At 41.6% G+C, this 13,277-nt stretch overlaps 2 protein-coding genes across 2 annotated transcripts; both read right to left on the bottom strand.

Annotated features, from left to right (window-relative positions):
- Window positions 1–1,075: 1,075 nt before the first annotated feature.
- On the bottom strand, window positions 1,076–6,311 carry LOC140225811 (uncharacterized). The gene has a single exon (XM_072305755.1). The coding sequence runs from the start codon at window positions 2,983–2,985 to the stop codon at window positions 2,719–2,721; it is 267 nt and encodes an 88-aa protein (XP_072161856.1). The 5' UTR covers window positions 2,986–6,311; the 3' UTR covers window positions 1,076–2,718.
- On the bottom strand, window positions 4,135–10,165 carry LOC140225814 (uncharacterized). The gene is made up of 3 exons (XM_072305766.1): window positions 10,047–10,165; window positions 7,594–7,944; window positions 4,135–4,534 (listed from the first exon to the last, which is right to left on the bottom strand). The coding sequence occupies exons 1-3, from the start codon at window positions 10,163–10,165 to the stop codon at window positions 4,135–4,137; spliced, it is 870 nt and encodes a 289-aa protein (XP_072161867.1).
- Between the last annotated feature and the right edge of the window lie 3,112 nt (window positions 10,166–13,277).

Here is a 13,277-nt window from a genome sequence, read left to right on the forward strand (position 1 = left end):
TAAGGATATTTTATCCTTTGAGGAATTACGATTATACCCCTTTAGAAACTCAAAAGATGAGTCAGTAGCTTTGATCCTCATGAAATATTTATGAAAACTTGAAAAAAGCCGATAATTTTATAGCGCTGATAAGTAGATGATTGGTGAAAAATTTTTTAAAAAGTAAAATAAAAAACCTTTAGTTTTTAGTGAGTTTAGTGTCCGAGGAGTTCAGAGGTTTTTTTTAACGTAATGTGGAATAGACCAGGAGAAATTATGTGATGTTAATAGATAATTCAGAATAATTTAAGCATGGCTTCGTTGAAGTGACCTAGAAATTCACTTTATTTCTAACGTAAAATTGTCCTCCAAGTGTAATGTGAGAATGAATTATTGGCAATCATCCTCGGAAAACGAAATTGTTATGCTTTCCTTCAAAAATGACAGTTTAGAATTGATTTCCACGGCCATATACAGGATGAGCGGGTAAGGATATTCTGTGACTGAGAAAAAAAAAGGACATCGAAACATTGGGAGGATTAACAATTTTATTTTGTTCAAATAACCTTCTTACTCTTTCATTCGAAACTTGATAACAATTTTTAGAAAATGTAAGGCGCGTACACAATAATGACCTAGTTTTCAGATTTTTAAGCGACATAATATCAACACCTTAACTTACTCCTTTGATCATGGAAGGAAATACATTAATGCATTTCGCAGCACTCAATTTCCAATGTCAAACATTCTATATGTATGAAATGCTATCAGAAAGAATGATGCGAATGTTTCAACTATAATGTAGCTTAAACTGCATATCGACGGTGAAACTACCAAACCACGTATCTCGTTTGCGGTGTTTAAAAATCTACGCAAGCATTTTATTTTTTTTGAAGTAAACCAAATCAATATCGTTCCTTGAAATTCTCACAGAATTTTCTCCGCACGAAGAGGGAAAATTACAGAAATTTTCAAGACTTAACATTGAGTAGTTTTTCATTAAAAAAATAAAGTATGACAGGAAGTCTGCGACGTCGCAAACCGAGATACGTGGTTTGGTAGTTTCACCGTCGATATCCATCGAGATGAGGGAAGATTTAATTTCATTTTGCGCCCCTCTTTTCTAAAACCGCTCGATGATGGTCGCTGGTTTTTCTCATTTTTTGCTGCTCCCAGAAATCCTTATTTCCCTAATTTCGTCACAGTAAACTATAGTTTAACAATAAATTTGAAATGAAAAACAGGCGTAAAATTCATAAAAGTTGCCTAAGTACGTAGCATTCTTCAACGAAAAAATCGCAATATTTGGAAATTAAGTTGAGATTTTTTTACGATTTTTTTTGGCGAAAAAATCGCTAAGATCATCAACATCCAAGCGATTATCCTCAGTCTCGTCGCAATTTTATCTCTAAGAAATTGCGTTCGATAAAATCGAAATCAGAATTTATCAAAATTTCTTGTTCGACAATATTGCGATAAATCGCCGTCGATAAAATCGAGTTTTTTTTTGCAAATTTATGCGATGAAATCGCAATTATCCGATATCATAGCAATAAATCGACGTTGCCAAAATCACGTTACATTCTCCAATTAAATCACAACTTATCGCGATCACTGCTTTTTGGGTGAATGGGTTAAAACGGAGAAAACTGTCCAAAGATAGCACATTTTTAAAGTTTTGCGCTGCAGTTTTTCCTCCACCCTCCTAACTCACGTCAGTGGCGTGGCGTATTTTGCGATGTATCAATTGATCAAACCAATGGAAAAGGATCGATAGACAGGGTGTTCGCAACGAACACCTTAATAATCGATTCTTTACCATAGCTTCAAACGGAGAGATATCGATAGTCGATCATTCACGCCACGCCACTGACTCACGTTAGTTTGTAATCTCCAAAACCATTCTTATCAGCCTGTGTCACACTATCTAAATACTCCATCAAAATTTCAGGGTCAAGTGCTGTGATTGGTCCAAGTCATCGAATTAGCCAATCACAACACCCGGCCTTGATATTTTGATGGCTAACTTTGATAGTGTGACACAGGCTATTCCACTCTCCGTCGGATTGGTCATGATCTCTATAGCCACATTCTCACTAGAGTCCCTGTATACTGAGAGTCAAGACAACACCCCCTCATGGAGTCACAAACGGGAATAAAGATTACAGAAATTGAACGTTTTTCGTAATCTTTGATCGGCACATTCTCAAATTCCTTTCTCCGTTCCTTCTCTCATCCCGTTTGCTCCTTGCCAAACCCGCAATGGAGATGTTGCATGAGTGAGGAATTTGCGATTTGAATGGAAAAGTTCGCGAGACACACGGTGGTGCCACTGGTTTTCTCTGAAATCAACAGCCCTGTCAATGTATTTGCTCCCTGTCTTTGCATGGAGAGTTTGTCTTGATGCAGAGGAGGACTCTCAGGATAGCTTGGGATATCCCCTCCATTTTGGCCTCAACTTGAGAGCTTTTTTTGAGCTTTAGAGTTGATTTCAGAGAAAACCAGTGGCACCATCGTGTTTCTCGCGATCTTGTACAGAAGAATCAACAGTCAAATCGCAAATTCCTCACACATGCAACATCTCCATTCCCTGGTCCGTTCCAGATTATAATCTTTGCAATCGGTGAAAATGTATTCTTTATTGCCGTTCGTGACACTGTGAAGGCCTAAAATACGGGAACCAATCATAAATGTATTCACATTGTCTTGACCCTCACTATAAAGGCACTCTAATTCTCACTACATGTCGAAGAGTCCCTCGTACCAGTAGACCCCTCTCTGGTCGACGTCCTCGCGGACGAAGACGCACTCCTTGACGACCTGGTAGAGGGCTCGATGCGGGGGCGTGGCGTCGCTGTGGTAGTACTCGCCGAGCACGGGTTTCAGCGCCTCCGTCGCCTCGCGCAAGTGGTAGTGCGGGATCCGCGGGAAGACGTGGTGTACCATGTGGAAATTGAGGCCATCGTGAAACACCCAGTTGAGAAGCGGCCCGAAGTCACGGTCCATCGTGCAGGTCAGCGTTCCCAGGAGCCAGTCCCACGTGTCCTGGAATTTAGGTCAAAACCATCAAAATTTTGGAAAAAAATAAAGTAATGCGACTAATTATGATTTTGCCTACAATCCAAAAGTGGCAAAAAACCCTGCACCTCTTAATTGGAATACGCCGCTAACTCTGCCGTACCAAGAAAAAACGCCGATAAATCTTCAGGCGTTGCCAAATTTCCATTTATAAAACACGAGTTTCCTGGTAAAGTTATCAATATTTTTCTTCCAATTTTTCAAATAATGTTGCTTTCAATTTCACCTGAAGCTCCTGCAAATTTCAAGGAAAAATATTCATAACTTTCCTCCAAAATAAACATTTTACCGAAGGTAACTTGGCAACTCTCGAATGTTTATACGGCGTTTTTCCTTAGCACGGCAGAAGGACGAACACGTGTCTCGCGAGTTTTATGGGGCCGGTAAATGCATGCTTAGGATCTGGGTCAAAAAGAACCAGACACCAAATTGAAAAGCAGAGAAAAATCGAGTGCCAACACAATCGGAGATAGGAGGTTCGTACTCGCGCCTCGTTTTTAACTTTTCTCCCGAATCTGAGCGACGAATTGGCAGCGTAGAGCGGAGTATTGCGAATTCACGCCTCACGCCATCGCGCCTTCAATTTTGCAGATGCAACACGGACACCCATCAAGCACGAATAGTTGTATCTCTGCGCCGTCATCAACGCGCGTCATTTTCTTTGCTCCATGTTGTATTTGTTTTCGTTTGCCTTATTTATATAAGTGCTTCAAAGGCTACGTGAACAACGCAACCGAAGATAGGAGGGACATATTTTGGCCTCTTTTTTAACTTATCTCCCGAATCTGACTGACACCTCACTGGCAATGTAGAGTGTATCATTGCGATCGCGAGTTCACGCCTCACGCCATCGCGCCTTCAATTTTGCAGATGCAACACGGACACCCATCAAGCACGAATAGTTGTATCTCTGCGCCGTCATCAACGCGCGTCATTTTCTTTGCTCCATGTTGTATTTGTTTTCGTTTGCCTTATTTATATAAGTGCTTCAAAGGCTACGTGAACAACACAGCCAAAGATAGGAGGGCATAATCTGGCCTCTTTTTTAATTTTTTCCCGAATCTGAGGACGAAACTGTCAGGGGTTGGGCCTCAAAGCAGCCGAAGAGGAGGGATTTCTAATTAGATAAAGACTGACCTCGTCATAGTGCGCCAGTGCCGGGTGAGCATGATTGAGCGTGGAGGCAACTAGCCAAGCGTTGACGACCATGTACGGGGCCCAATAGCGAATGGCCAACCAAGCGACGCCGTGCACGTTCACTAGCCAGGCGAGTGCAACTAGCACGGCGAGCACTCCGGTGTCGGACAAGAGTACCCAGAGGCGCATGCGTCGCGGGATCATAGGGCTGAACGGCCAGAAGTGGTTGTTCCGTTGAGGGTAGCGGCGTCCTGTGATGTGGAACAGTAGGTATGCCGGGTACCCTATCGTCAACATCAGCCCTATGATGAGAATCCGGCCCAAGCGGTTGTTCAGGAACCTTGAAAATAAAAAGGGGGCTTTTCAATATTTTGGACGCGAACAAAAAAAAATCCGGCCGTGGGAGTCGTGCTTACGGACTATGCTGCCGTGCTACCCTGGTAAAAATCGGCAGTAGAATCTGTGTTCCAAAATACCATAGACCCACGGCCGGCTGTAACATTTCCAATAGCTTCTATAGCCGGCTACACAATTTCTTTTAGCCTTTTATAGCCGATGGCGATTAAGCAACTCACAGCCAGGCGATAAAGTGTATGCTAAACGTCACTAATTACGGATGCTAGGACTTTGTGAGTTTTTGGACCACTGCTCTCTTTTTGGGCCGTAGTATCTTGATTTATTTTGCGAGGAAAGCTCCGCACTTTTGATGGATGCGTTTCGTATGATACTGTGCAATACCTCTGATGTGAAATAGTTGCTTCAAGCGCCGTGGCACGCTGCGGTGCGGCAGGCGGGCAGCCAGCGCGAAACGCGCATTGGCGCCTACAAACCTAACAGGGATACTTCACGCGTTGCGCAATGCGTGAAGTATCCCTGTTAGGTTTGTAGGCGCCAGTGCGTCGCCGCTCCGCTTCGTGTTAGGCTCTAATATTTAATCTGGCGGAGTCAGCGTTATTCAACTCATGATTTTGAAATGTTTGCACATCCTGTATGGATTATTCTCGTTTTAATTGATGAAAAAAAATATGTAATAAAGGAAAATATAACGTGTGTTTTGTATATATTAAGGTGGTTCCGTATCAAACTTAATGATTTCCAAAGCACACGAATTTCTACACAATTTCTTATAGCCTTTTATAATCGATGGCGAAAAAGCAACAGCCAGGCGAGAAAGTATATAAAGCCCGACTATAGGAACTATAGCCCACCTGCATAATTTTTTATCGCTTCGTATAGCCCGACCGTATAAGAATTCCTATGGTATTTTGAAACGTAGGTCTTATCGCCAATTTTTACCAAGGTAAGGAAGAACTCCGTATGAACCTTCAGATGTAGTCAAATTTCCTTCATTAAAACAAGATTTTCTTTATGAACTTAAGAATCTTTTCCTTCCAATTGTTCAGATGATTTAGTTCGCAATTCCCTCTAACGCTTCTGAAAATTTCAAAGATAAGAGATCATAACTTTTCTTGAAAATAGACATTTTATCGGAGAAAATTTGGCAACTCTTGAATGCTCATGCGGCATTTTTCCTTAGCACGGCAGTATAGAGGCATACTCCAAGAAGCGGTGGTTGCAGTAAGTTGCGATTTGATCGGAAAATGCATCACGATTTTACAGACGTCTATTATTGCAATATCATCATAAAAAAATTGCGATAAATTGTGATTTCATCGCATACATTTGTGATAAACTCCCAATTGAATCGACGGTGATTTATCGAAATATTATCGAACAAAAAATCGTGATAAATTGAGATAAAATTCCGATTTTCTAGAACGCGATTTTATAAAAATAAAATTTTGACAAGATCGAGGATCATCTCTCAGATGTTGATGGTGCTAGCGATTTTATCGCCAAAAAGTGTAAAAAAAAATCCCAATTTAATTTCAAAATATTGCGATTTTTCCGTTGAAAAATACCATTTGGGATCGTCGTCGTGCGGGACTCAGACGTCGAAAGTTCCAGGTGTAGTACTCCGAGCAGTCGAATTTATGGTTCCACTGCCGTGCTAAAGAAAAATGCCGTATGAGCCTTCAGACGTTGCCAAGTTTCCTCCGATATTAAAAACCGAATTTACTGGGAAATTTGTGAATATTATTTTCCAAAACTTTCATAAAATTATGTATGCAACTTGATCTAAAATATATATCTGAAAATTTTAAGGAAAAGTATGCTTAAATTGTGTAAAAAAACATGTCTTATCAAAAGAAATTTGGCAACTCTCGAATGTTCATACGGCGTTCTTCTTTATAGCACGGCCGCGGCAGTCCAGCACTCGAGACTTCCGGCCTTTAAGTCACGAACGGTCGGTACGTCTGTACGTGGGGACCATGCCCCATGGCCGCTACGCGACCCAACCCCCTTTTGTTCTACTTCCCATATTAAGATAATTCGATGGGCGCCAAATTTTGTGTCACAACGGTATGCGATATATCGCATCAATTAGTTCAATTTTTTTAGCTACGCGTCATTTTTCTCAAATTTTGAGATCGCAATTCTGTTGTCAGGAGACTAAAGAACTCACTTACCAACTTTCACAAACAAATTCAACGTATAATAAAGGCGTGGTTTTTTTTAAAGGAAAAATGTCGCATTCGAGTGGAGTTTCAATATCAGTATCAGGTACGATATTTTTCCTCTAAAAAGAGCCACGCCTTCATTACGTTGACTTTGTTTGTCAAAATTGGGAAGTGAATTCTTTGGTCTCCTGACAACAGAATTGCGATCTCAAAATTCATGGGAAATGACAAGTAGCTGACAAAATGGAACGGATCGATGCGGTATCGCACGTCGCTCTGGCACAAAAAATGGCGTTCGTCGAAACACCCTAACACAGAATGAAGATGTTGCATCTGTGAGGAATTTGCGATTTAACTGTTGATTCGAATGTAAAAGTTCGCGAGAAGTACGATGGTGCCACTGGTTTTCTCTGAAATCAACTCCCAAACTCAATAAGCGCTCTTAGGTTGAAGCCAAAATGAAGGGGATATTAGAAGCTATCCTGAGAGTCCACCTCTACATCAAGACAAACTCTCCATGCAAAGATAGGAAGCAAATACATTGACAGGGCTGCCACTTTATTTGGGGACTCCAAAACTGAGAACACGGCAACCGCCCTGCTAATGTATTTGCTCCCTATCTTTGCATAGAGAGCTTGTCTGGATGTAGAGGTGGACTCTCAGGAGAGCGTGGGATATCCCCTCCATTTTGGCCCCAACTTGAGAGCTTTTTTTGAGCTTGGGAGATGATTTCAGAGAAAACCAGTGGCACCGTCGTGTTTCTCGCGAACGTTTACATCAGAATCAATGGTCAAATCGCAAATTCCTCACACATGCAACAGCTCCATTCCAGTTACTTTTTCTAACTGCTGTGTTGTCCACCCACGTATTCTCTTACCTCCGAGCTTTCGAGGGCCTCTGTTTCGGGACGACAGCCTCATCTTTCTCGAGAGTGCCCGTGTTGGCGTGGTGCTTGATGTGCGAGCACTTCCACGGGAAATACGGCACGAGGAGACCTGTGAAAACGACGAATCCGACCGCATCGTTGATCCACTTGTGGTTGCTGAAGGCGTCGTGGATGCACTCGTGGCCGTGAAACCACAGTCCGAAGGCCACGGTCCCCGCCGCGGCCCAGTAGATAGGCCACGCCACCCATTGAAGCGGCCACGCGAGGGAGGGAATGTACGTGTCAGCCGAGAGGAAGAGGGCGCACAATAAGGCCACGTCGCGCGCCAGGTAGTAGCAAGACCTGCGGGACAGGGATTGACAAATTGCAATCAGCAAGAATCAGAGAAATGCCTCGTAGAAGTTGGACTTTGATTTCGATCTTGGGAAGAAAAATCAAAGATTTTACCAGGAAATATGACTAGGTATCAATAGAGATGTTGCATGTGAGAGGGATTTGCGATTTGACCATTGATTCCTATGTAAAAGTTCGCGAGAAACACGATGGTTCCACTGGTTTTCTCTGCAATCATCTCCCAAGCTGAAAAGAAGCTCTCAAAGTGATGCTAAAATGGAGGGGATATCCCACCCTACCCTGAGAGTCCACCTCTACATCAAAACAAACTCTCCATGCAAAGATAGGGAGCAAATACAGTAGCAGGGCTGCCACTTTATTTGGGGACTCTAAAACTGAAAACACGGCCTCACTGCTAATGTATTTGCTCCCTATCTTTGCATGGAGAGTTTGTCTTGATGCAGAGGTGGACTCTCAGGATAGCGTGGGATATCCCCTCCATTTTGGCCTCAACTTGAGAGCTTTTTTTGAGCTTGAGAGTTGATTTCGGGGAAAACCAATGGCACCATCGTGTTTTTCGCAAACTTTCACATAAGAAACAATGGTCAAATCGCAAATCCCTCGCACATGCAACATCTCCATTCTATTATTTAAGTCTTAAAAGTAAAAAAAAGTAAGTAAAAAGTCTTAAAAATAAGCGTAGCTAGAAACATAATGTGGGGGGGGGGGGACCAGGGCCCAATTACCCTTCACGAGTATTTACTACGAGGGTGGCAATACACGATTACGAATTTTCCGGAGGGGGTGAGGGTGCGCAAGATTTCCAACGTGAAACCCGGATGAAAGCAAAGTGGAAGAAACCAAGGGTGCACTGGAAAAAAAAACACATTGGATCTAGAGTCCAGACTCTTAAAACATCGACAAGAAAAAATACTCTTGATTCAATCAGATTTAAGCTTAAATTAAGAACCAAGCCTCTTAATTTGAGCGGATTTCCTTTTGATTTAAGCTTAAATCTGATTGAATCAGGAGTCCTTTTTCTTGTCAATGTTTTCAAGAGTCTGGACTCTAGATCCATGTGTTTTTTTTTTTGTTTTTTTTTCCAGTGTGACACTACCGCGGTGGATGACGTCAAAGGGCGATATCTCGGCTAATATTGAAAGTAGAAAGTTGCAGTTTGGACGCTCCATATTTTTGGACGCATATTTTCAGCTAATCTTCAAGAATCAAGTATCACAACACGACTCTGTGGCCAGCGTATTTGACCCATTGCCAACTCTTCTCTGGAGACTTAAACGCAAGGCTAGAAAAGTAAGACAAGTAATTTGTCATATTAGGGACCAGTCATAAAATACGTTAGGCTTAGTTTTGGATTTTTCGACTCCCTCCCCCTCCCCCCTTGTCGTTTTTGAAACGTACATGTTCCGAAAACGAAGGATTGGGTGAACCATAAAATTTAATATTCACTGGGTCGGATTCACATGGCCCACTCGATCCGATCGAATCCGAGGCGTATATAGATCGTATTCGATACATCAAACGGGTGAGATTGTATCGATATCGATTGGTTCAAAACATAAGCATAGCCTCAAAAGTAAATTCAGAATTCTGAGAGAATGGGTCTTTTGTAACAGATTTTTTATTCCCTTGAGTACCAAATGCCAATGGAAAGTGAAATTGTCAGGAAATCTCTCATTTTCAGCTTTTCCAACTTAAATCCTGACAGTTTGGTTTAAGGTTAAGTTCTATTGTTTTGAACCAAACGATACATCGAACCATTATCGAATACGGTCACTGCCGTGCTAGGGAAGAACGCCGTATGAGCATTCGAGAGTTGCCAAATTTCCCTTGATAAAACATGTATTTTTGACGACATTCATGCACAATTTTCTTTGAAATTTTCAGATGTTTTAGATTAAATTGCGCACTAAACTGTCTGACATTTTTGGAAACAAATATTCCCAATTTTTCCAGTAAATTCAGTCTGTATCGAAGGAAACTTGGCGACATCTGGATGCTCATACGGCGTTCTTCCTTAGCACGGCAGTATACGCGTCGGATTTGATTGAATCGAGTGGTAAGATAATGAGACGAGCGAAAGATAGACCAACCGTAGGAGGGAGCTTTCAAAGCAATGTTTCGGCACACGAGACTTGAGTTCTCCGAGAGTGAAGGGTGGTTTGGTCGAAGGGACGCGCCTTCGGAGGTACTGTCCAGGGCTCTGCTCCATTACCCGTACGATCCCTGCCGAATGCAAGTCGTCCCACTCAGAATGTCCACAGCACAGTCAGCACACCCATCGACACGCGTTTTTTTCTTACTCTGCTTCAAACAAAACTTATATCACGATCGAATGAGCACTGTTTTAATTGTTCAGTCCTCAGCCGTCATGCGCATGCCTTGCACTTACGTAAGCGGAACATCCGAGGTTCGCAAATTTACAGTTTTCAATTATACAATTTAAACTACCTCTACTTTAGATACATTATTCATGTAAAATCTATTGAGTGCGCTTGTCTTTGCATGTGTAAATGTCATGGCGGGTTCTAAAATCGTACGTGCGCGTGACCGTATATGCCTAGATGCCATGCATTTGATTTTTTTTCAGGAGAGAGATTCTCACCCGAGCCGCTCCCAGGGTTGGTGCAATGTACACTAATCGGGAAAACGGATCGTAAAATAACCACCAGAGAGATCGCTGAAGAGAAAAAATTAGCCTAAATGTCACATTAGGTGAATTATTGACGGGTGGCCCAATCCAAAATATTCTAATTCATAACCAATCTTTCCTTTTGCATAAGGATGAGTTCCCCATTCCGCGCACATGCAGCGGAAAATGACAAGTTATCTGAAGCAGCCTCTGCGTAACTAGTTTTTCATGCTAATTTTAAGGGTTACTATTCGTTTAAAAAATTAAACCTGATAGATTTTGCAACCTGAGGAACAATAAGAGCTTAGCAGACAGGTTGACTCGCAAATTCTCCACCAGATTAGGTTGCCAGGTGGTGTAATAAATGTGCATATTTTGCATCGAGTCATACGGAATAAAATGCTCATCTTACAGCACAATCTGCTCATTACGCGCCAAACCTTGCATGACTCCATTTTTCTTTTGCTCTACTCTCTCCCCTCCACCTTCCTTTAACGTGGAATACTGCCCGTTGATTGGTTGGTGTCGGTGACGTATGCACGGCTTTGTAATTGAAAAGGACGAATGATCGTTGTCGTCATCAGCCAGCTACCACCTCTCCAAGCCCTGATTCCGCCTTCTGCATATGCCATGCAGTGGCAGTCGTTTCTCAATAATAATTTTTAGAACAGGCTAGAGATTCACGTTTCTACAGGGGTCTCTTTCTCGGGGTTACTTCTTTCGTACTTCTTTTTGCAGAGTTGTGAATGGCCGCGAAGTTACTAAGGCGCGAAGTTAAAAAAAACTATATCGATGGTGAAACTGCAGATTTGCGTACCTCGGTTTGCAGCGTTTTCATACTTTATTTTCTACATGGAAAACTACTGAGCGTGATTTTTCTTCTCAATATAAAGAATATTCTGTGGAAACTTCATGGTGCTGGTTCGACTCCCCTTTTATAAAAGTAAAATAATAGCAGAGAATCGAGACACCGCAACCAAGGTATACGCATTTTCGCAGTTTTACCATCGATATATACTAATACTACCACATCCTATATCCCAAGTGGCATTTTTCAAGGGAAAAATCGCGAAATATATGACAATTTATCGGCGATAAAATCGCTAGGATCGTCAACATCAGGGACGGATCCAGCAGTCTAGCAACAACAGATTCCCTCTATTTAAATCTATGTTAAATAATCAATTCTTCTCGAGGCACCTGGCCCCTCCAAGAATCGATACATTGCTATAGGTTTAAATGGAGAAAAACAGTGTTGCCAATTTGCTGGATCCGCCAATGATAAACATCTGAGCAATCCTCGCGATCTTGTTGCAACGAAATCGCGATTTTATTGCCCGGCAATTTATCGCGATATTATCGAAACAAAAATTGCGATATATAGCGATTTTATCGACGAAAATTGATCGCGATTTTATCGAACAAAAAATTGCGATGCATAGCGATTTAATCGTCATAAATCGCAATTTTTTATTCGATAATATTGTGATAAATTACCACCGATAAAATCGCTATTTGTCACGACCACTGCTACTTGGGATGGATAGATTTAGCCGTAATCAACCTACACTGAAAAAAAAATCTCGGTGTATTTACTAAGAAAAGGGTAAAGCTACCAAGAATCCAGGGTTCTATTTGATCCCAGTTTTTTCTTGGTAAAATTACCATTTATGGAATTGGTAATTTTACCGAGAAATCTCGGTAAAATTATTGAACTTTCTCGGTAATTTTCCTGGACCTTGATAAAAACGCCAATATTTTTTATCGACTGTGGTAGAATTACCGAGCTAAAATGGCAAAATTACCGGGAATTGATTACCAATAAAAGTGGTATTCTTACCTGAGAAAAACAGTAAAAATACCGGTTTTTAGGTAAGCTTACCCGTCTGTCTTGGTAAAATTATCAATAATTGGTAAAAAAGTGAGATGGTAAAGGTACCAACGGACCTTGGTAAAAACGCCGAGAATTTTTTTTCAGTGTAAGTGCATTTCACGTTGCCTAATTTTCCTTATCTTTTATTTTTTCAACAAAGAACTTAACGACTTAACGCATGCAAACTTTCAGTGAATATACCTTAGATTATGAGAGGTATACTCACAAAATGTTTTGGGATGTTGTGGGATGTTTTGGGGTGGGGCATCTTCGGGGGGTTGGGCTTCTTGGACGATTGAAAATTTCAAGGAAAAATCATCATGGAATGTGTAAGTTGATTGGATCATATTTTCCAGGAATGAAAAATTTACTTAGTTGGCCGGAGGACCGGGAGCATAAACTCCACATGGCAACATTCGAATTGAGAGCGTTACAACGACGCTTATTGGGGATGAAGGATGATACGTTTTCTATCCAGAGAACCAGACGTCATTTGGGACGTCACTGAATATTTGAAGTCTAATTTTGTAAGATTAAACATTACTATTTTATTAAAGTTCACGGACTGCTTGTGAATGGCTTCTCTTGGCTTCCCTCGCGAATCCAGAGTTTTTGGCAAACAAGGTGCAGAGATACAACTATTCGTACATACTGGATGTCCGTGTTGCATCTGCAAAACTGAAGGCGCGATGGCGGTATGCGTGAACTCGCAATGCTCCTTAATGCTCATATTTTAATGATATTTTCATTAATCCTTAGATGCTGAAGCCCGGTCAAAGTGACGGGAGACTTGTTTAAAAAACTGGCCACGCGAGTTAT

The sequence above is a fragment of the Bemisia tabaci genome, unplaced genomic scaffold, assembly GCF_918797505.1.
Source record: "Bemisia tabaci unplaced genomic scaffold, PGI_BMITA_v3".
Taxonomy (NCBI): Eukaryota; Metazoa; Arthropoda; class Insecta; order Hemiptera; family Aleyrodidae; genus Bemisia; species Bemisia tabaci.

What these genes read in the sequence shown, in the direction of transcription:
- LOC140225811 (XM_072305755.1), bottom strand. Translation starts at nt 2,985, where the DNA reads ATGGACCGTGACTTCGGGCCGCTTCTCAACTGGGTGTTTCACGATGGC.
- LOC140225814 (XM_072305766.1), bottom strand. Translation starts at nt 10,165, where the DNA reads ATGGAGCAGAGCCCTGGACAGTACCTCCGAAGGCGCGTCCCTTCGACC. An exon ending in TTTGAAAGCTCCCTCCTACG is followed by an intron (nt 7,945 to 10,046) that starts GTTGGTCTATCT and finishes CCTGTCCCGCAG; the next exon opens with GTCTTGCTACTACCTGGCGC. An exon ending in AGGCCCTCGAAAGCTCGGAG is followed by an intron (nt 4,535 to 7,593) that starts GTAAGAGAATAC and finishes TTTATTTTCAAG; the next exon opens with GTTCCTGAACAACCGCTTGG.